The 22,831-nt window shown below is 39.1% G+C and overlaps 1 protein-coding gene across 1 annotated transcript; it reads left to right on the plus strand.

Annotated features, from left to right (window-relative positions):
* Positions 1-16,577: 16,577 nt before the first annotated feature.
* On the plus strand, positions 16,578-17,275 carry LOC106976600 (olfactory receptor 6X1-like). The gene is given in 2 exon segments (XM_027036385.2): positions 16,578-16,848; positions 16,851-17,275. Coding segments are annotated over 2 exon segments (654 nt in total). The 5' UTR covers positions 16,578-16,619.
* The last annotated feature ends 5,556 nt before the right edge of the window (positions 17,276-22,831 follow it).

The raw sequence follows: 22,831 nt of genomic DNA on the forward strand, positions 1-22,831 counted from the left end.
CAATCACACGAAGCACTTGGCTTAGAAGATCTTTATGCCTATTTTCTAAGTCATGAGGATTAATGTACAAATGGTGTACTTGGGAAATTTTTGAGAAGAAAATGAATATTGAGTAGAGACTTAAGTTTGTAGACTTCATACCGGGGAGAGATAATGGCTTAATAAAGAGGAAGGTGACATTTCAAGCAGGGAGTATACTGTGTACCAAAGCTAAATGATGAAGTATAAAGATATTTTACACATCCAGTAAAATTGATTTCGATTGTGGTTAAACATGGGCTTTGAAGCTAGTAAAAGTAATTTACTCGCTCGATGTTGCGTTTCTAGGAAGTTAGGGCTGATGTCCAATATACTCGCTTATCTAATAGCAATATAATCAAAACTAGTATAGCCAAGAGCAGTTCCTCAAAAATTTCCCCTGAATTTGAAAAACTATTTGAAGTTCATGTTGCCATAACTTTTTGGATCACTCCCACTGCTCCTGATACACACTGCACTGTTGTCAATTCCCCTTGCGTAACTAATCCTTAGTTAGGAAAATCCTTAGTTAACTGAACATCCTCATTGATATACTTGGAAAGAATAACTTTATTTTTTTTTCAATATATGAAGTTTATCGTCAAATTGGTTTCCGTACAACACCCAGTGCTCATCCCAAAAGGTGCCCTCCTCAATACCCATCACCCACCCTCCCCTCCCTCCCACCCCCTATCACCCCTCAGTTTGTTCTCAGTTTTTAAGAGTCTCTTATGCTTTGGCTCTCTCCCACTCTAACCTCTTTTTTTTTTTCCTTCCCCTCCCCCATGGTCTTCTGTTAAGTTTCTCAGGATCCACATAAGAGTGAAAACATATGGTATCTGTCTTTCTCTGTATGACTTATTTCACTTAGCATCACGCTCTCCAGTTCCATCCATGTTGCTACAAAGGGCCATATTTCATTCTTTCGCATTGCCACGTAGTACTCCATTGTGTATATAAACCACAATTTCTTTATCCATTCATCAGTTGATGGACATTTAGGCTCTTTCCATAATTTGGCTATTGTTGAGAGTGTTGCTATAAACATTGGGGTACAAGTGCCCCTCTGCGTCAGTACTTCTGTATCCCTTGGGTAAATTCCTAGCAGTGCTATTGCTGGGTCATAGGGTAGATCTGTTTTTAATTTTTTGAGGAACCTCCACACTGTTTTCCAGAGTGGCTGCACCAGTTTGCATTCCCACCAACAGTGCAAGAGGGTTCCCGTTTCTCCACATCCTCTCCAGCATCTATAGTCTCCTGATTTGTTCATTTTGGCCACTCTGACTGGCGTGAGGTGATATCTGAGTGTGGTTTTGATTTGTATTTCCCTGATGAGGAGCGACGTTGAGCATCTTTTCATGTGCCTGTTGGCCATCCGGATGTCTTCTTTAGAGAAGTGTCTATTCATGTTTTCTGCCCATTTCTTCACTGGGTTATTTGTTTTTCGGGTGTGGAGTTTGGTGAGCTTTTTATAGATTTTGGATACTAGCCCTTTGTCTGATATGTCATTTGCAAATATCTTTTCCCATTCTGTTGGTTGCCTTTTAGTTTTGTTGGTTGTTTCCTTTGCTGTGCAGAAGCTTTTTATCTTCATAAGGTCCCAGTAGTTCATTTTTGCTTTTAATTCCCTTGCCTTTGGGGATGTGTCAAGTAAGAGATTGCTACGGCTGAGGTCAGAGAGGTCTTTTCCTGCTTTCTCCTCTAGGGTTTTGATGGTTTCCTGTCTCACATTCAGGTCCTTTATCCATTTTGAGTTTATTTTTGTGAATGGTGTGAGAAAGTGGTCTAGTTTCAATCTTCTGCATGTCGCTGTCCAGTTTTCCCAGCACTATTTGTTAAAGAGACTGTCTTTTTTCCATTGGATATTCGGAAAGAATAACTTTAAATGTTATCCTACCAATTTGGATGTTTGAATTTAAAGGGGGACTATAGAAGACTCAGAATAATCCAAGATCAAAAATAATTACTCTCCAATGGTGATTTTTGGGTAGATAACAGGGTGGATGATTTGGGACAGTTTACCACCTTGCTACTGCTAAACTTCTATAATGTAGCCTGACTTCATGTAAGGTAATCCCTGGGTATCCCTACAGTGGAAAAGAGTGGTATCCTCAACCATTAAAGGTTTATGAATGCTAATTTCTATCATTTACACCGAATTTGACAAAGACTGCCTATGCCCCAACTTATAGCACAAGCAAGTTCCAAAACACAAGAAATGATGATTCAGTACAAAAATGCAATGAGATCACTTGTGCTTAGTGGTTACATATCATAGAACTGCACTAGATTTCTCTCAAAAATATTCACTTAGGGCCTTGTTTACCTCACAAATGTGTTGTGAGATTAACTAGTTATATAACTTGGAAAATGGGAAATTAAAATCACTGTGTAAATGTTATCAGTGCTTCGTCTACTTTATATAGATTACTGTGATTCCGAAGTATTATACTATATATGTGCTAGCTCGTATTTATTTTATCTACTTTTTCTGCCAGACCCCAGGAAATAATAGTGATCTGTGGTTATTTACAGCAGAAGGAGACACTGGGAAGAATGTGAAGTTGGCAATGTGAAGTTCCACAGATGGAACAAAATAAAATTTCAGAGGACCCCAAGAGATGAAAATAAACCATCACAGAGAATCTGGGGCCGGTGATAGTCAGGAGCCAAGCAGTTAGGCATGTAGCATCCATGTAGATAATCAACCAGTAGGAAATGTTCCAGCTACCAGGATGATGTTGGGACAAAACTCCAATCCTGGGAGGAGATCTGGCGAAGGCCCAGTTATTACAGATTTAAGTTTGAGTTGGTGGAAGGTTGGGGAATGAAGAAAAAATCTGGACCTCAGGATGCAGGTCGAAGTTCAGTCTTCAGAACTTACTGAGATTGGAAACTGAACCACTTGATCTTAGGAGCTGTAGGTCAGGTTTGGTCATGGGAATGGGATGAAGAATGGCATTTGGAGTGCCTGGGTGGCTCAGTCGGTTAAGCATCCGACTTTGGCTCAGATCATGATCTCACGGTTCATGGATTTCAGACCTATGTCGGGCTCTGTGTTAATAGCTCAGAACCTACAGCCTGCATCAGATTCTGTGTATCCCTCTGTCTCTCTGCTCCTCCCTCACTCACACTTTGTCTCTCTCTCTCAAAAATAAAATAAACATTAAAGAAAATTAAAGAAGAAGAAGAAGAAGAAGGGCATCTGAAAAGGATTATCTAGCTATGGCAAAGAGGCATGCAGAAGCCAGGCCTATATTTGGACCAAACCCTTCCTTGGACGTCATAGCCCTACTTTGTGGTTCTCTTTGTACTTCTATAAATCTTTCCTCTTCTTTCAGAAATGCTATTTTCTCAAACTCAATCTCTGAAACCATATTTCTTGGGTTGAAATTGTCATTTAGTATCTATATGGCTTTGGTCAAGTTTCTTCACCATTCTTTGTCCCAGTTTCATTGTCTATAAATAGAAATAATAATAATAATATTACTGCCCAGGGCTCTTGTAAAGATAACAAAGACGCATAAGCACACTGAGAATAGTACCTGGCACACAGTAAGCACTATGCAAATGTTTGCCTTGATTGTTATTATCTTTATTTTTAATTTGATTTTTATTTTTTGATAATTTAAAAAATATTGTTCATCTTTTTTATTTTGAGAAATTCATACTTTTTTCTGACTTGGGTCAACCACAAATTTCATACTTGAATTTGTAATCTCAGCTGGAGTTTTGGAGAACAGAAAACTGACACATCAGAATAATGTTCTGAATGTATAAATGTGGTGATAACTTAAGACTCTTTAAAAAGCAATGGGAGAGGCGCCTGGGTGGCTCAGTCGGTTGGGTGGCGGACTTCGGCTCAGGTCATGATCTCGCACGCAGTCTGTGAGTTCGAGTCCTGCGTCAGGCTCTGTGCTGACAGCTCGGAGCCTGGAGCCTGTCTCAGATTCTGTGTCTCCCTCTCTCTGACCCTCCCCTGTTCATGCTCTGTCTCTCCCTGTCTCAAAAATAAATAAATAAATAAAAACGTTAAAAAGCAACGGGAGATTTCCTAACACTCTTCTGAATCTGTATACTAGTTCTCAGTTTTGTACCTAGTAATTTTCTTTCAAAACCCAGAAATTTCACCAGCAGTTCTGAGGCACCTGAGTTTTGAAACAAAAGATGGCATTTAATGTTTTGAGAACCAGAAAGAAACAATTTGTGTTGTTTTGTTTTGTTTTTGGTGATGGCTGCCCACTCAGAGAAGATGCTAACATAGGTATTTTTCCTTGTAGCTGATGGTTTAATCCTTTTAATGTTTGTGATAATGGATCCAGAATTGTGGTAGCTAAAGCAATACACTTTAAGAATACTAAAGGCCATCTTTAAGAATACTAAATTGAGGGGCGCCTGGGTGGCGCAGTCGGTTAAGCGTCTGACTTCAGCCAGGTCACGATCTCGCGGTCCGGGAGTTCGAGCCCTGCGTCAGGCTCTGGGCTGATGGCTTGGAGCCTGGAGCCTGTTTCCGATTCTGTGTCTCCCTCTCTCTCTGCCCCTCCCCCGTTCATGCTCTGTCTCTCTCTCTGTCCCAAAAATAAATAAAAAATGTTGAAAAAAAATTTAAAAAAAAAGAATACTAAATTGAAAATACAGAATAGGTGGAAAAATTAATGTGCATTATATATATATACACATATATATATTTAAGTTTATTTATTTTGAGAGAGAGAGAGCACACATGTGTGAGCAGGGGAGGGGCAGAGAGAGAGAGGGAGAGAGAGGATCCCAAGCAGGCTCCTTGCTGTCAGCATGGAGCCCGATGCAGGGCTCAATCTCACAAACTGTGCAATCAGGACCTGAGTCAAAGTCAAGAATCAGATGCTTAACTGACTGAGCCTCCCAGGTGCCCCTTAATATGTATTTTAAATGAGAGGGAAAAATAACAATCCACAATTTTAAAAAGCAACAAAATACTGTATATATCACACAACCCAAGAAAACAGCACAATATTTCATTAGCTAATAGCTTCTCTTGTTAGTGTAAGTTTATGGTTCTTTAGTTTATGAAACTATCTTTAACATATGTTTGATCATACAACAATGACCTTGTATCACTTTCTGTAGAGAAAATGGAAAGTTAATTGAGATTTTCTTTTGAACATGGTTAACTGAAATATTTTTAATGTGTTTATGTTAGAGAAATCACTTTTAGCTTCACAATATATTACTTACAGTAGATAAATGGATACAGTTTTGTATTGTATGTATTGTATTGTATTGTATTGTATGATAAACCTCTACAGTGCATTTATGTACATTACAGAGTATACACTTGCCAGGAGAGAATTTCTGCTTTGAGTAAGCACTGTCTGCTGTCTGCTTACAGTTTCACATGACCAATAATGGGAAGAATCTTTCACAGCCTCACTTCTCATTCTGTACCCTTCTGGTTCTAAACATTCTAAAGCTTGCTTCTCCTCCATTACCCACCATTGGGGAAATATAACTAAAAACAAAATCTGCCAACCCACAAAGGTTCTCTCCACAAAGGTGGTAGGGAAAGAAAATACTTTTATTATTAAGTAAGCGTTAAACCAGAGTGTGATGCCTGTCACAGGCAACCCACCAAGAGCTTGCAAAGACGGAGAGAAATCTCACCCTTTCATGTAACCAAGCAAACACAATCCATGACATACACACTCTGAAGATAAACAATAACTGGTTCTCAAGTACAAAGACTTGACAACACCATTTGTAACACAGAGTTCCTCCTAGGCTCATCTGGTGATTGGAATGACCATCTGTGTTAGCTAATTGGCTTTATCCAGAGGAAAAACAATCTTCTTATATCTTTTTGACGGGAGATGGTTTTGTAACTTAGAGTAACGCACCCAAGGAAGTTAGGCTCCTACCCTCCCACAGAAACTGTGAGATAGAGTAAGATTACCCTTGCAGTTTACATTTCAAAGAGATGGTTCTCAGGGCCTTGAGAAAGACATTTCTGAGTCATAAAGCCAGCAAAAGCTTTGTTTAGCTTCTAAAAAACTTATACACATTTCAAAGAGACAAAGAAAGAAATTATAATTAGATGTGTTCTATAGGAAATGCTCCATAAAAGGGAAAAGAGAGAAGTTCCTTCCCTTATTTTTGATAGGGAGAATTAAGTCTCTTATATTTTATTTGTATTTATCCCTACACCACATATTCCAGTGCTTGCCAGGAAAATCTCTAGTCCTGTTCTTTCGGGTCATGACATCCAAGTGAGTCAACCTGGATGAGTGAGTAAACCTTCATTTAACCCTGGTCTTCTCATTCCCAGAGCACAAAGGCACTCTAGGACAGAGGACAGATCGAGAGAGTGGGCAACCATGGCTCCTCCTGTATTGGGAACCTCACTGTCTTCTCAAAAATTATCCCACTCATAAGCCAACCCTACCTACCAGATTTCTCACATATGGTGATTTTTTTCCTTCAGAGTTTAGAATGCTTATCTGTAATACACTTCACTCAGGGGTCATCTCAATTGGCAAATGTATAAATATTCCAATTGTGAATGGGCTTGAAATTTGTTCCATCAAGATATATGATCTAACGATCTGATTTAAACATCCAAATATTACAAGATAGATGAGAAGTTTGCTGAGTATTACATAACAAAAGGTTGGTGTAATCAAAACGTATGGGTGAGTTCAGTAGGGTGTTATTATATTATTGCAGGGACCTAAAGTGTTCTCATTTAATCAAGATGTCTAACTTAATGTTAAGATGTCTAACTTTTAGTTATTATTGGGGCTGGACTGGTTTTATACAAGAGAAAAAATAAGTTATGAAAAACTGAGACCTTCCCCTCGGAAATAAAAGACAAGGGGAAGGAGAGAGAAGGAGACAGAGAGGACAAGAATGTGTAGTCATAAAAGGCAGGAGAGAGGAGTGTTCCAAAAAAGAGGTAGTTAGTGGTACTGACTACTACAGATTGATTTAGGGGGAAAAAAAAGCACTAAGAAAATCCGTTTGGATTTGAAAGATAATTTAAAAATTTAAGAATAATCTTAGGTATATAAATTCAATAAATTATTAAGTGGAAACTAAATCTCAAGAATCTAAATACGGGCAAAGAAATAGAGGTGAAGTTACATATTATTTAAGAAATTTTGCAGTAAAATAAATCCAAGACACCTAAAGCAGTCAAAATTTTGTTTTGTTTTGTTTTGTTTTGAGACAGGGAATTATGCCTTCTTTTTAATTTTTTTTTAATTTTTTAATGTTTATTTATTCTTGACACAGAGAGAGAGAGAGAGGGCCAGCAGGTGAGTGTCAGAGAGAGAGGGAGACACAAAATCCAAAGCAGGCTCCAGGATCTCAGCTGTCAGCACAGAACCCGACGCGGGGCTCGAACCCACCAATCGTGGGATCATGATCTGAGCCGAAGTTGGACACACAACAGATTGAGCTACCCGGGCACTCTGGGAATTGTGCCTTCTTAAGGAAGAAGAAAAGGAGTCAATTTGGTGATGGGAAAGGAGGTGCAGTTGCCAAAGAAAGTAGAATATATGATAAAGGATGCCCTGAGAGATAAGAATATCAATAATACAAACAATAAAGCTAACACTAATAATTACACACATAAATAGGATATGTGATTCTTCTTTAACTTCTGCTAGAGAAAATCTTCCTTCTCTAAGATTATCATCTTTCCCCTTTCTTATGCTGCTTTCCTTGCTTTTGAATCTCATGTCTCTTTAGTTATGAATAGATCATCTGTTGGGTACCACTGCACCTTCCAATTTCCATGTGATTATTTTGGAAGAATCCAATAAACAGCCATGACAAAGTAATCCTACCAGACTAACCTTCCAATCACAAACACATAAGAAAAACTACACAAAATATATGAAACAACAATTTTCAGGCACTGGGCAAGAAGTTAAGGATGGAGATCCATGAGAGAAAGGAAACAAATTAGTTGAGCCCTAGAATAGCCAGGGCTCTCCACCTGGAGGCTTCTACTAGACAATAGTGGAGGGCAAACCCAAGGAAGGCACGGCAGGTGCAGAGACAGAGTTCAGAGTTCAAGGAGGCTGAAGCAACTAAGGGACAGAATACAAAAAAGAAGAACCTTCAGAAATCTGCAAAGGATTAGACAGGGGATTTCAAATAGCGATGGTAAATATGTTCTAAGATTTTTTTTTAATTTATTTTGAGAAAGAAAGAAAGAAAGAAAGAAAGAAAGAAAGAAAGAAAGAAAGAGTGGGTGAGGGGCAAAGAGAGGATCCCAAGCAGGCTCCAGGCTGTCAGCACAGAGCCCGACACGGGGCTCAATCTCACAAACCACGAGATCACGGCCCGAGCTGAAACCAAGAGTGAGACGCTTAACCCACTGAGCCACCTAGGTTCCCCTGAGATTCTTTTTTTTTAATGTGAACATAATGAGGAAAAAAAATGGAAGATTAAAAAATAAGTAAATGTAACTGAAGATCACAAAGAAATGAAGTGAAAACTTTACTGGATGTATTCAACAGCTCATTAGGCACTTCAAAATAAAATAATTTGAAGATTAAGTGTGAAACTATCTAAATTACATGTCAGAGAGGGAATAAAAACTAAACACAAGGGGTGACTGGGTGGCTCAGTCACATGAGCATCTGACTCCATATTAGGTCATGATCTCATGGTTCCTGAGTTCAAGCCCTGCATTGGGCTCGCTGCTGTCATCCCAGAGCTCACTTTAGATTCTCTGTCCCCTTCTCTCTCTGCCCCTCCCCGCTCATGCTTTCTCTCTCAAAAATAAATAGAACATAAAAAAAAAAAAAACTAAAAACAATGAACAGAACTTCTGTGGCTTTTGGGACACCATCCAACAATCTAATGTATGTATAACTGGAGGGCAGAAAAAAAATATTTGAAGAAAAAATTCAAAGACATAATGACAAAGAATTTTCAAAATTGGATAGAAAACAAATTCACATGTTCACAAAGCTTGATAAATAGCAAGCAAGACAAGTAAAAGAAAATTACACCTATGCGTATCATAATTATATTTCTAAAAATCAATGATAAAAATTAAGACAATAGGAAATTAAAATACCCCCCCCACACACACGTTACAATTCATGTTCTACAAATACAGAAGTATACATAATACATTGATGATGTCGCATAAGAAACCATGCCAGCCAGAAGACAATGGAACAAAATCTTTAAACTGCTTGGAGTGAGGGGTGGAGTGGGATAAACTACCTGGAATTCTTTATGCAGTAAATATATCCTTCAAAACGAAGGACATGTAAATAAATTTTGCATAAAAACTGACAAAAATTTTTTGCCACCAGACCTTCACTGCATGTTAAAAATTGCCTCAAAATGGATCCTACACTTCAACATCTAAGAGAAAGCATGGACAAAACTTTGCAATCTTGCGGTATACAAACATTTCTTAGATAAGATGCAAAAAAAAAAAAAGAAAGAACCATAAGAAAAAAAAAGAATAAATTAGGTTTCAAAAATTGTAAATGCTTACATATCAAAATATATTATTAAAAATTATTAGTAAGCCATAAACTGGGAAACAATATTCTCAATATTTTTTCTGACAAAGGACCCATATATAGAATAAAGAACTTTTGTGACAATAATGAAAGGAAAATTAATCTAATTTTTAGGGGACAAAATATTTAAACTAATTCTCTACAAGAATTAAATATATGAAGTCAGTAAACATATAAAAATGTTCTCAGTATCACTAGTCATTACAGAAATGCAAATTAAATTAGCAACGAGAAAGCCCTACCTCTACAATAATGCCTTTTTAAAAAACTGACAATAACAAATGTTGGCAAAGTATGGAGCAGCTAGAACTCTCCTATGTTGGTTGATGGGACTGTAAAATCTCACAGGAGAATAGTTTGGCTCTTTCTTAAAAAATTAAACCTACCCTTACTTCACACTCAGAAAATTCATCTAAAATCTGTTCGCCTAAAACAAATAAAAACATATGCTCACAAAAAGATTCCCACATGAGTGCTCACCACACCTGTATTCATATCATCAAAAGTGAACCAACTCAAAAGCTCATCAATCACTAAATGAATAAATAAGGTGTGGTATATTCCTAGAATATGGAATGTGTAGGGAAGGAAAACTTTTCCTCTCTTCCTTTCTAGTTTCTTTGGCTCGTCTAATAATTGAATTGATATTAAGACAGATTAAGGGGAGAAAAAAACAAATTTCAATTTTGTATGTCCAAGAACTCATAGAAATATGAGACTCAAAGAAGTGACCAAACCAGGCAGATTTTAGATCTTTTAGACAAAGAAACAATAAATTTGTGAGGAACTGACAAGACAGAAAAGTTTGGGCTTCAGGAAGTAAACTGGTAAAGTAACAAGGTTTGTTTATAAAGCTTCCTTGGCCCTAATTTCTCTATCTCTGGTAGTAAGGACGTCTCTCTTCCTCCTGGTTCAAGGAGGGTATGCTTCTCATGGGAGATTTCTTTCCTGCTTTCAGGGAGACCAAGAAAGGTCAGAGTTTCCTTCACACATTGGTTGCTTCTTAAGTAACTTTAATTTAAAACAATCAATATGCCAAAGTATTGTATTTTGGGTCAACTGCCCTGAACCTTATCAAATACTACTCAGCAGTAAGAAGAAATGAACTTTTGGGGCTCCTGGGTGACTCAGTTGATTAAGGATCCGACTCTTGATTTCAGCTCAGGTCATGATCTCATGGTTTGCAAGATCGAGCCCCATGTCAGGCTCTGTGCTAATAGCAAGGAGCCTGCTTGGGATTCTCTCTCTCCCTCTCTCTCTAACCCCTCCCCTGCTCATGCACATGAATGCATGTGCTTGCTCTCCCTAAATAAATAAATAAATGGAAAAAACATTTTTTAAAGGAATGAACTTTAAATTTTTTTTTTATTTTTTACACTTATTCATTTTTGAGAAACAAAGTGAGACAAAGCGTGAGCAGGGGAGGGACAGAGAGAGAAGAAGGAGACACAGAATCTGAAGCAGTCTCCAGGCTCTGAGCAAGTGGTCAGCATGGAGCCTGATGCAGGGCTCAAACCCACAAACTGTGAGATCATGACCTGATCCGAAGTCGGACGCTCAACCGACTGGGCCACCCAGGCGCCCCAGGAATGAACTTTTCATATTTGACAATATGGATGAATTTCAAAAATAGTTTGCCAAGTGGAAGTATCCGGATACAAAAAAGTATACCTACTGTATGATTTCATCCATATAAAATCATACAAAAGTCAAGACTAATCTGTAGACATAGAAATCAGATCAGTGGTTGTTGGGATGGGAGAGAAGGTGTTGAGGTAGACCAACAGAAAGCGTGCACAAAAGAACTTTTTGGAGTGCTGAAGACGTTCTAAATCTTAATTTAAGGTGTGGTTCCATGGATATACACATCTGTCAAAACTCGCTGAACTATATACTTAAAATGTCTGCATTTTCTTCTATAAGTCCACCTCATTAAAGTCTTTCTTAATTACAATTCCAGCTCTATTTTCCTGTTTTGTAGAGCGTCCCCCAACAATTAGCAGCGCTTGCTATCTCCATCAACTATCTGCTGACCCTCAAGAGTTCAAAACCCCATCTTTTCACTTATCACCATAAGATTCTATGCCATTCACTCTTGCATTTCTGCATACCTGGCTACTTTTCACATTGTTAATCAAATTTCCTACCCTTAAACCAACTTAGTTCATTAGAGGATCCCATTTAATTATTAAGAAAGCGCTGACTTTCCTTCTTGCAGAAACTAAGAAATTCAAGATCTCAACCCCATGGATTCTCAGATTTTGGTGAATTATTTCAGGAGTGGAGGCATGACTGGTACCAATGAGAATTTAGAAAGCTGCAATGTCTTACCCTGACTTGTGAATAAACTTTTAGCGAGACTTTGTTTTCTCCTGGGAGTCTCGGGAGCACATCCATGGAGACTAATGTCCCAGAGGAAGCTAGGAAAGTGCCCCACTAACAAATCATTATTTTGAGAGAAGAAACCTTGACCTAGTGTGAACTGATCTATTAATCACTTTCAAAACAATTCTCTTAAACACTGAAGCAATCTTGCCATTTCTTGAAAACTTTATGAATAGAATTCAGCAATGCATGACAGCACTTACCTTAAATTCTAGAAAGAGAGATGCATTTTCCTAATGCAAAAAAGAAGGAACTTTTCTGTTTCAATTCTGTGGCCTTATAAGAGTCTCCTTTTCTTTCAGTCCACGTGTGGACAAGCATGCACCTCAGGACCAGAAGTGTTTCCTTGGGAATCATTAGTGCTTGTGAGTATTTCTTTGCTACAGAGAAGCAAAGAGCACTGTTTGGGGTGAAGTTTTGCTTTTCTCTAGAATGAAAAGCTACGGCTAGCCTTGCTGCCTTGAAGCCTTCAAATGAATTCCAATAAATGAATCTCAGTCTCATACAGAAAAGTCATAACCCTGACTTGGACCAGCAAACAGTCTTAACTTACTGCATTTTACCCAGAACCATAAATCCTTGGAATGAATTTCAGACTGGCTATCTTTATTTGCATCTCAGTATTGCACAGTCCCCCAAGTAGTGATTCTTTTTTTGTTGTTGTTTATGTATTTATTTTTGAGAGAGAGGTGGGGAGCAGAGAGAAAGGGAGACAGAGAATACCAAGCAAGCTCCATGCTGTCAGCACCGAGCTCGATGCAGGGCTCGAACTCACCAACAGTGAGATCATGACCTGAGCCAAAATCAAGAGTCAGACACTTAACTGACTGAGCCACCCAGGTGCCCCACTCCAAGTAGTGATTCTTGATGCATTTGCCTTTGTGGAACTGATAGTGTATAATCCAGGTTCCTCTGCTGGAAGGTCACACACTACTGGGCATCTTCACATTGACTACATGATCAAAGTCGAAAAATTCAAGAAATTGCCCCCTATCAAAAGTTAAAAAGACAAAATGAATAAGCAAACAAACAAACGATGAGGCTTGGGACACATTGCCCTTAGCCCAAATCAAGAAAAGATACATGTTAATATTTTTGTACTTTTTGGGGCGCATGGGTGGCTCAGTCGGTTAAGCATCTGACTTCAGCTCAGGTCGTGATCTCACGGTTTGTGGGTTTGAGCCCCACATCGGTTCTGTGCTGACAGATCAGAGGCTGGAGCCTGCTTTGGATTCTGTGTCTCCCTCTCTCTTTCTCTGCCTGTCCCCTGCTCATGCTCTGTCTCTCTCTTCCAAAATAACTAAACATTAAAAAAAATTTTTTTTAATATTTTTGTACTTTTTTTCTTTTGAGACTATGAAAAGTTTAAGAAAAATGAAGGATGCTTGATTGTAACAACATAGCTCAGAAAAAATGATTCAACTGTGCCTCAAACCCTTGAGCATTAAGTGGGTTAAGAAAGCTCTCTGTGCTCGGGGCCAGTCTGGAGATCTGGGAGAATAATCAGAATGCAGTAAGAAACTCATATCCCTGATTAGGGATAGACAGAAGAGCAGAAAGGTTTACATGCAGCAAAAGTTACATAAAAGCTGGAAGCCGAAGCGGACTTGGAGACAAATTATTTAGCCAACAGTCCTTGTTATGTGTCTAGCCTTTGAAATAGAGCAGTAGCATTTCATAAACATACGCATGTATCAGTCTATGTAAACTCATAGGTACCTGGGGATACAATGTCAACAAACTATCCATTTATATAATCCTCCAGAAAATATCTCTTGAGGGCTTATTTTATGACAAGCCCATACTTAAGCTCTACAGATATTATTGCTTGCCCTTACGACCTTAAAATTTATGGAGGAAGCCAAACAAACTATAAATAAAATTTTGTAAGCGTTCAGATATGGAAATGTCCAGGGAGTCACAGAGGGTAGGAGCAGCACTGGAACTAGATTGGAGACGGGAAGTCAGGCAAGGCTTCCCATGACATGGGTCCTTAGCTGAGGTCTAGACTTCAGATAGGACTTAGCCAAATGCTGGAAGAGATTGGGGGAGGGTATTCTAGGCCAAGGGAACAGCACACAGTGATTAGGTGATGAGAGAGCTGATGACACCTTCAGGGAACCAGAGCAGGGATCAGCAAACTGTTGCTGTAAAGGGCCTGATTCTGAGTAGTTTAGGCTTTGGGGGCCCTATAGTCTGTGCTGCAACTATTCAACTCTGCCATTGCAGCACCAACGAATTAGTGTAGTTCCAGTGAGATCTTATGTACAAATAGTTAGCCAAACTCTAAACTTGGGTAAGTCAATAAGCACAGAGCACAGAATGGGGAAAGAAAAGGGAAAACAGCAGATCAGTCTGGAAGATTGGGTAGGGTAAGACCAGATCATCAACAGCCTTGAATGTCACACCAAGGATTTTGGATGCTACCCTCAAGGTTCTGAGAAGTGCCCTACCTGTTAGCTTATCAGAAGTGCCTGAACAGGCCTGACTCCCAGCTTCAGCTCAAGCTAGATTCTATGCTTGAGTTCTATTTCACAAACTTCGGGCCTTGTCTGGAATGCATTCTTCCTCCCTGTCCCACTCTCTTTTCCTATAGAACTCCTTTAGACTCGGCTGAGGCACCTCCTTCTCTGGAAAACCTTCCCTAACGTCTGCCAGGCTGGGTAAGGGGTCTCTGCTGGCTGTTCCTAAAACACCCTGCACACAACTCCACAGGATCACTCCCTGCACTATATTGTAATTATTATACATGGTCTCTCTCTCCCTATCTAAATGATAAACTCCTTAATCCTCTAGTAGGACTTGGAACATAAGAAGCTCTCAACAAATGCCTATGGTATTTATAGGTCTAATTCTCCAAATTGTGGAATGTTTAGCGCTTAGAAAATTTGTATTAACCAGGAGAGAATGCCATTCTCCTCTGAGTGCAAAATGAAGATAAATCTATATCTACCCTATTTGGAGGGACCAGGCTCATGGCTGGTTATACTGGCCATTAGTACACATTCAAATGCTTCTCCATCTCTTACAGCCTTCATGGGCAATAACCGAAGCTTGTGACATTATAGGCAAAAAAAAATAATCCTTTCCTGGTCTAGAAAAGAGGTGGGAGGAAATGGGAGTATTTTTCTCCCTTAGGCTCTGAGAGAATTCTTGTTCTCTAATATGGAGATAGGATTAATCCTCATATCAATGAACTGTGAGCTTCTTCTCTCAGGCTAAGTTTCTCATACTTTGAAAATGGGGCAATTCATTTCATAGCAATGTACCTTACCCATTGCAAAAAAGAACCATGTAGAAGAATATCCTCAATAAGATAGGAAGTAGTTTTACTGTTTTCTAGTGAATTTTAATAGAACAGGAAGAAAAAATTCTCAGCTTATAAATTTTCACATGCAAATAGGAATGCTTCGGTTAGTATGGACAGATACTTAGTCATAAAGGAAGGTTTTGGTAGGAATGTACTTGCCAGGATCCAGTTTGTTATCCTAAGCATTTGCTAGCCTTTTTACTTTTTTAGGTTCGTGTTTAGGTTTGTGGGTATTTGTGTGTGTGTGTGTGTGTGTGTGTGTGTGTGTGTGTGTGTGTATCTTTATCCAGTGTACATTTATTAGGTACTTCTGCATATTAGGCCCTAATTCAGCTGGTCTTGGCATTTTGAATTAAAGCTTAGTGCATTTTCCTACTTGCTAAGCAGTTCTCTTCATTTAGTTTGAATATTTTTTTAGTCTCCTTTGTTACAAGTCTGAACTAGAATTTGGAAGTGGATTCTTGAGAAAAACATCTGTTCTATTATCTAAGTTGTATTTCACCACTAATATATAACAGCAAGGATTTTTAGTTGTATAAATACGCACACAGAGACATGGGGGGAGTTGCAAAATCAGCTTTCTTAAACATATTTGTAATATAAATGGATAATTTCTTTTCAAATATAATAGGAAAGTGTGGATTCACTTCTTATGAACCCACAGCTCAGTTTATGCAGACATACCGTTATGTATACTTTTTTTTTTAATTTTTTAATGTTTATTTATTTTTGGCACAAAGAGAGAGACAGAGCATGAGTGGGGGAAGGGCAGAGAGAGAGGGAGACACACAATCTAAAGCAGGCTCCAGGCTCCGAACTGTCAGCACAGAGCCCGACGCGAGGCTCGAACCCACAGACTGAGAGATCATGACCTGAGCCGAAGTCAGACGCTCAACAGACTGAGCCACCCAGGTGCCCCTCATTATGTATACTTTAAATAATAATTTGGGGTGTTCTATGTAAGTGATGAATCACTAAGTTCTAGTCCTGAAACCATTATTATGCTGTAAATTCACTAAATTGGATTTAAATAGAATAAAAAATAACAATAATATGGATTATGACAGCTAAAGCACATTGCAACGGTTATTCTCATAGCTATACATGGATGGAAAACTACTTTTCCATTCATCAAGTATACTAAGTACTTTCAAAGTCCATTAGGTGCTGGTTTAGTCAACCAAAGGATAATCCAAATCATGAGTAAGGAAGGAGGGCTTAGGGTGTATATGTGTATGTGAAGGAGGGGGAGTGTCCTGAAGGATCTTAAATGGAATCAGAATCTTCCTTTTCTTTCTTTTTCTTTGTTTTGTCCAAATTAGTATGAGATTCTAAAGAGCTACTTTCTTGCCTGTCTTTCTAGAGAATCAAGGGACATGAGAAATGGCACGACCATCACAGAGTTCATCCTTCTAGGCTTTCCTGATACCCAAGGACTACAAATCCCTCTCTTTCTCGTGATCTTTTGCGGCTACATATTAACCCTTGCAGGCAATGGGTTCAAAATCGCCATTGTCTGGGCTGAGCCCAGGCTACAAATACCAATGTACTTCTTCCTTTGCACTTTGTCCTTCCTAGAGATCTGCTATCTGCATCCCCTGCTGCCTTCTTCCACTTTTTCCCGGGAACCACCGAGTTCTTTATCTTCATTGTCATGTCTTTTGACCATTACCCGGCCATCTGCAAGCCCCTTCGCTACCCCACCATTATGACCAGCAACCTCTGACTGCAACTTGCCCTCAGCTCCTGGGTGGTAGGCTTTACCACCGTCTTTTGTCAGATGCTACCGCTCATCCGGTTGCCATTCTGTGGCAACAATGTCATCAATCATTTCTACTGTGACCTGAGACCCACAGCACACTCTTCCTTTAAGATTAATAAGGTGGTGTCAGTGCTAAATACTATCCTGACACCCCTTCTGAATCCCTTCATTTGTACAATTAGAAACAAGGAGGTGAAAGCAGCCCTAAGGAAGGCAATGGCTTGTCCAAAGACTCATCATCGAGAGGAAAACATGCGACACATCAAATGAACTTAAGGCAGATACAAAAATTAAATGTGAAAGAGGACTGTGGAGAACATGAGGATGTGAAAGCAAACTATGATGCTAACCTTCCGTATAAGGATTTGTTCCCTATAAATGAACCACGAGTCCTCCTTCAAAAGAAGGGACCGAATTCTCCAACAAGGAAATCCCAGAATACCTTCTGATGCATGAAGTACCACTAAGGACTTTCTCAATTATAAGCTGAAAGTAGAAACCACAGAAGTCAAGGACAAGTGTCAGTAACTTTTTAAAAAAATGTAAGGAATCCCGTCTCCCTCTTTGTTTACAGTAACTCCCTTCGCCTCATCTCCTTGTCAAAGGCATGAAGCATCCTGAACATGTTCTCAGTACTTATTTTCTTCATAGTAGAAGTCTCACGTAGTCTCCTAATCAATTGTAATGGTCTTTCAAAAATGTTTCAAATAAACCACGGTTTTGTTTGATAATGTCTCAAAAAGGGGACTTTCATCTTGATATAATACAAATGTTTACATACACCTAAGGGTGTTTATTCCTAGATAATACCAAAACTTGAGGGCATTATATGAAAATTTCACATTGGATTAGGTCAGTTCCTATGCTTCAGTAGGGGTAGGCCGAGTGCCTAGGAAACCGAAAGAAGTCTGAGAGACAATATACTATGAAGGCTTTCCTCCTGGAAAATTCAGCCCCAAGGTTACATTAAATACAGAGTTTGCATGTGAGGTTTTCACATAAAGTCCTCAAGGTAAATGATACACCTATAATTGTTTTAACCATTTTCTTGGGCAAGACATTTGACAGAAAAGTTTTTTATAGAATGACGATGCAGGTAAGTCACAGTTCATAATAATGAGTGTTACAGATGCTTCTCTTCCGACAGCAAAGAAAGACTATCATTAAAAGCCCATTAAAGTGTGATTTTTAAAACAAGGATTATTGCACATTCCTTTTAGTACTGAATTGAAAATTGCAAAGCAAAATAAAGTGTAATGAGGTGAAAATGCTATTATCTCGACTGCCTGATCTGATTTTATCTTACAGAGGAGCTGTCTTGGGGCTGGGCAGGTGAAATTGGTCATTTGAAGGCAAAGAGAGAGATCCTAAGGACGAATATTATCAAGAGCCCTATCATCAAAAGAATGGTTTAAATTGCCCTGAGTGAGAAAATCCGGGTAATAACTAAGTGCTCCTCAGAGAGGAAAATGGCACAGAAAGTAAAGAGAGGAGAAATGAGCCAGAAAGATGAATGCAGCTGAAAAGTCTGTCGGAAGAAGCCAGTGGAAATTCTCCACAGTCGAGGAGCCTACAGAACATTTTAAAGATGGAGATGTTTATACTCAATCTGAGGTCACATTTCTATGCTGTTAAACTGTTTTCCCCTTCAGCCTTCAGTAAAGTCTTCTACGTTAGCTAATGTATTATAAAATGGGATGTGTATGTCACACGCACTGGTGTATGGGTGTGTTGTATGTGTAAGGAAGAATTGAGTTTCTTGTCTGGAATGATGTGGTTTGAATTAGAGACAGCCCATAGACAAGCTCACAGCAATGGCCCCAGAATATGTAGAAATTTCAGGAAGAACTTCAGACTTTCATTGGCTTGGGTATGGCTCTAGGTAACCTAGATCTAGGGGAACTGAGACACAGGGCTCATGTTATTACTTTAAAACCTGTTTAAAAAACTGCTTTTAACTTGCACAAATATTAGTTTTCCTGGGTCTGGCCTATTGCTTTAAGAGTTACCTGCGTGACGGCCAGACAGAGGGTAACATAAAACACCTTGACAGATATTTTTTTAAAAAAAATTTTTAGCGTTTATTTATGAGAGAGTTAGAGACAGGGCGTGAGTGGGGGAGGGGCAGAGAGAGAGGGAGACACAGAATCTGAAATAGGCTCCAGGCTCTGAGCTGTCAGCACAGACCCTGACTCGGGGCTTGAACCCACGAACGGTGAGATCATGACCCGAGCCAAAATCCAGAGTCTAACCGACTGAGCCACCCAGGCTCCCCAAAACCCAGATTCCTTTTTTTAAAAAAATTTTTTAATGTTTATTTATTCTTGAGAGAGAGAGACAACACAAACAGGGGAGGGGCAGAGCAAGAGGGAGACACAGAATCTGAAGCAGGCTCCAGGCTCTGAGCTGTCAGCACAGAGCCCGATGTGGGGCTTGAACTCAGTTTATGACCTGAGCCGAAGTCGGAGGCTTAACGGACTGAGCCATCCAGGTGCCCCTAGACAGATCCTATAAAGGAGACAAGAACAAGTGTGAGAGTGCCACCTGGCTCCAATTCAGGAAATGCAAAATAGACACCATTTATTGACGCATGATTATCACGTTCTATGGATGTATTGGTATCATGTACTAAGCGATGTGCCAGGTACTGATTCTGTTGAAAAAAACCATTTTTTGTAGTCTGCCAGAAAATCAGTTCTAGGAATTGGAAATAGCAAGCGTTGGAGAAGCCTATCCAACAAAGAAGCTCCAACAACCTGAACATCAAGAATGAAATGAGCTACGAGACTTCTAAGCAGCCCTGTCTTAGATCTTCACCAACATGGTCCCACCAAAGCCTCCAAGGAGTGTGTTGTGTACATCTATTGCCTGCAGCAGCTGGAGTGTTGTTCTGAGGAAAAGGAGCCACGGCCGCAAAGACAACATGCCAGAGCTTGACCTTCACATTGTCCCTTGTTTCTTAAGGCTCTAGAGCCCAAATCTCTTCCCCAAATATACATACCCCAGCTTTCTCCAACAGAATAAGAAATTACACAAGAATTCATCCAAACAATATCATAAACAACCTCTTACTCAGATCCCTGGGTATTAATTATTTTTCTACTACTGGTAACTCTAATGACAAGGTTGAGCTCATGCATACATCTGAGCCAAATCCTTGACAATGAGCCCTTGAGTTCATTTGTTCCCGAAAACGTACACACTTAACTTAAGCAGTTGTTTCCATGATGTGTTCCATAATACATTAGTTATTAAAAGTAGGGCTCAAGTATTCAAACTGCGGGAGATACAGAGTTAGACAAGGTTGAGCAGTTTCCTTCACTACTCAATTTCTCAGAATTTTTAACACTATGTTGAAAAAAAAATTCTAACTCTCAAGCTTATGCATATAAAACTGACTGTTAGATCATCTCGGTTTTACTAAAAACTGTGCCCACTGTTTACTGATGTAAACCAGAGCAATGACCACTTTAAAAGGAGACTTTACAATCCTCTCCTTAACCAATCAAACAGTGGCCTCACGATCCTGCTTTATCTGGGCAAAACTTCCGTTCCTTACCCAATGTAGCCGTTCCCTTTGAACTCAGAAAGACCAAAGTCACTTTTGAGCAATACAGCTCTCCCTTACCTGTCAAGTAATAAATTCAGCCTTACTTTTCCAGTTCTAACGATTTTCACATGCAGTAGAAACCCCCACGAGGAAGATAGGCCTTTCCAAAGCTTACCCAGCTACAGACCACTTTTTTTCGATGTGCCTTAGACGAAAGATTTCCCACTTTGTCTCTTAAAGTGTGTCTAAAGTCATTTATGTTTTTATCAGGCTGTTATAATTCCATTCCATTCATAAGTGACCAACCTACTTAGACGTAAAATTTTAAAACTCCCATACAAGAAAAGCTGAAGTACAATAACACAAAGAATTGGAGATAATCATGTATTTCCTAACTATCTAGTTCCTGACTAAGGCTCACCACCGCTTTAAACCATATTCTCCTTGCAAGTTTAAATGACTCCAATTATAAAAGTCCCATTTACACATAACCCTTCCAGAACTATCCAATTTCTGTACCTGGTATTCAGCTAGTCTTGGCCCGAACAATTCAAAGAGTAGAGCTACGCACACTCTCAGATGAGCCTACTCTACTAACTACTCCTACCATTTCTTTGATTTTTGGAAAATGGTCTCTCTCTTCCAAGTGCAGAAACAACCATTTTCCTAAGAATTAGTTCTTTACTCTTCATCAGATATTGTTTTAAAAAAAAAAGAAAAAGAAAAGAAATAATAACCGAATGCCCCCATCTCCACATTATGGCTTTAGTCCAAGCACTTGACCTATAATAATAACTCTGTAAATCACCTTTCCACATCCAGTCTTGGACCCCTTCATTCTCACCAGAGGCCAAAAGGATTTTATAAAAATGTGTATCTAATCATGTCACTTAATTAAAATCCTTCAGTGGCTTCCCATTAACTATAGCAGATAATGCTTACTTTAGTCCATAAGACTAAATATATAAGAGACAATATACTATGAAGGCTTTCTTGCTGGAAAATTCAGCCCCAAGTTTACATTAAATACAGAGTTTGCATGTGAGGTTTTCACATAAGGTGAATGACCTTTGGTCCATCAGATCTGATCCCTGTTCACAACATCAGGTCCATCTTACACATTTCTCCATTGTGCTCTGGCCCTAGACACACTATCTTTCTTTCAATTTCTCCAATACCCCAAGCTCTTTCCCACCTCAGGACCCTTGCATTCACACTATTTCCCATTACTTCAAACATTCTTTCTTGCTCGTCCCACTTCTCACTCCCATCCCCAATCTCAGCCTGCCCACTCATCCTTCAGAATTCTGCTCAAACGTTACTACTCAAGAAGGCCTCCCCTGACTGCTTCTCTACCAGCACCACCATCAGGATTAGGACCTCCAGTTACAATCTCTCATAACATGCCGTACCTCTCCTTTGTAGAAAGTCTCACAATCATAAGTAAGATATTTAAAACTCTGTTTCTTTCCTCCCAAACACACATACCACATGAAAGTTAGCTCCGTGAAGACAGATATTACAACATCTTTGTTGCCAATTATATTCCATACACCTATCACAGTGCCCTGCAATCGTAATTCCTCACTAAATAAGTCACTGATGAAGGAAGGACCAGACTGAACAATTTGAGCCGCGCATCAGGCTCTGTGCTGACAGCTCAGAGCCTGGAGCGTATATTAAATGATTAGTATCAAGAATACGTAACATCTAACGATAAGAAAAAAATCCATCTGCGAAACAGGCAAACTCATAGGACGACTACAAGTCACCAATAAACGTACAAAGAATGTTCATCTTCATTCTTAATCATGGAAAGGAAAGGTAAAACAATGAGACATCACTTCTTACCCATTTTGCAAGTTTAGCAAGCAGTGGCATGAACATAGGGGGAAACTATTCTTATATATGGCTGTTAAGATTACAAACTGATATAGTCTCTGGGAAGTTAATTTGGTAGTATCAATTGAATGCATATAACCTATGACCCAGCAATACTTTTTCTCTGTCCCCAAGTAACATTTGCATATATGCACGAAGATGTTTATTATGGCATTGTTTATGACAGCAGCAATTATAAACAACATATATTATCCATAGGCAAATGGCTATTCACACTAAAAGATGTTATGCAAAAAGCATAAGGAATAAAGGGTATCTGTTATGTGCTATGAACAGGCCCAATACTAGGAGAAAATAGCAAATTGAGGAATCCAACATGAATCCACACATATATGCATATGTGAACAAAATAATATTATGTGATTTCTATGAAT

Source organism: Acinonyx jubatus, chromosome D1, assembly GCF_027475565.1.
Source record: "Acinonyx jubatus isolate Ajub_Pintada_27869175 chromosome D1, VMU_Ajub_asm_v1.0, whole genome shotgun sequence".
Lineage (NCBI taxonomy): Eukaryota > Metazoa > Chordata > Mammalia > Carnivora > Felidae > Acinonyx > Acinonyx jubatus.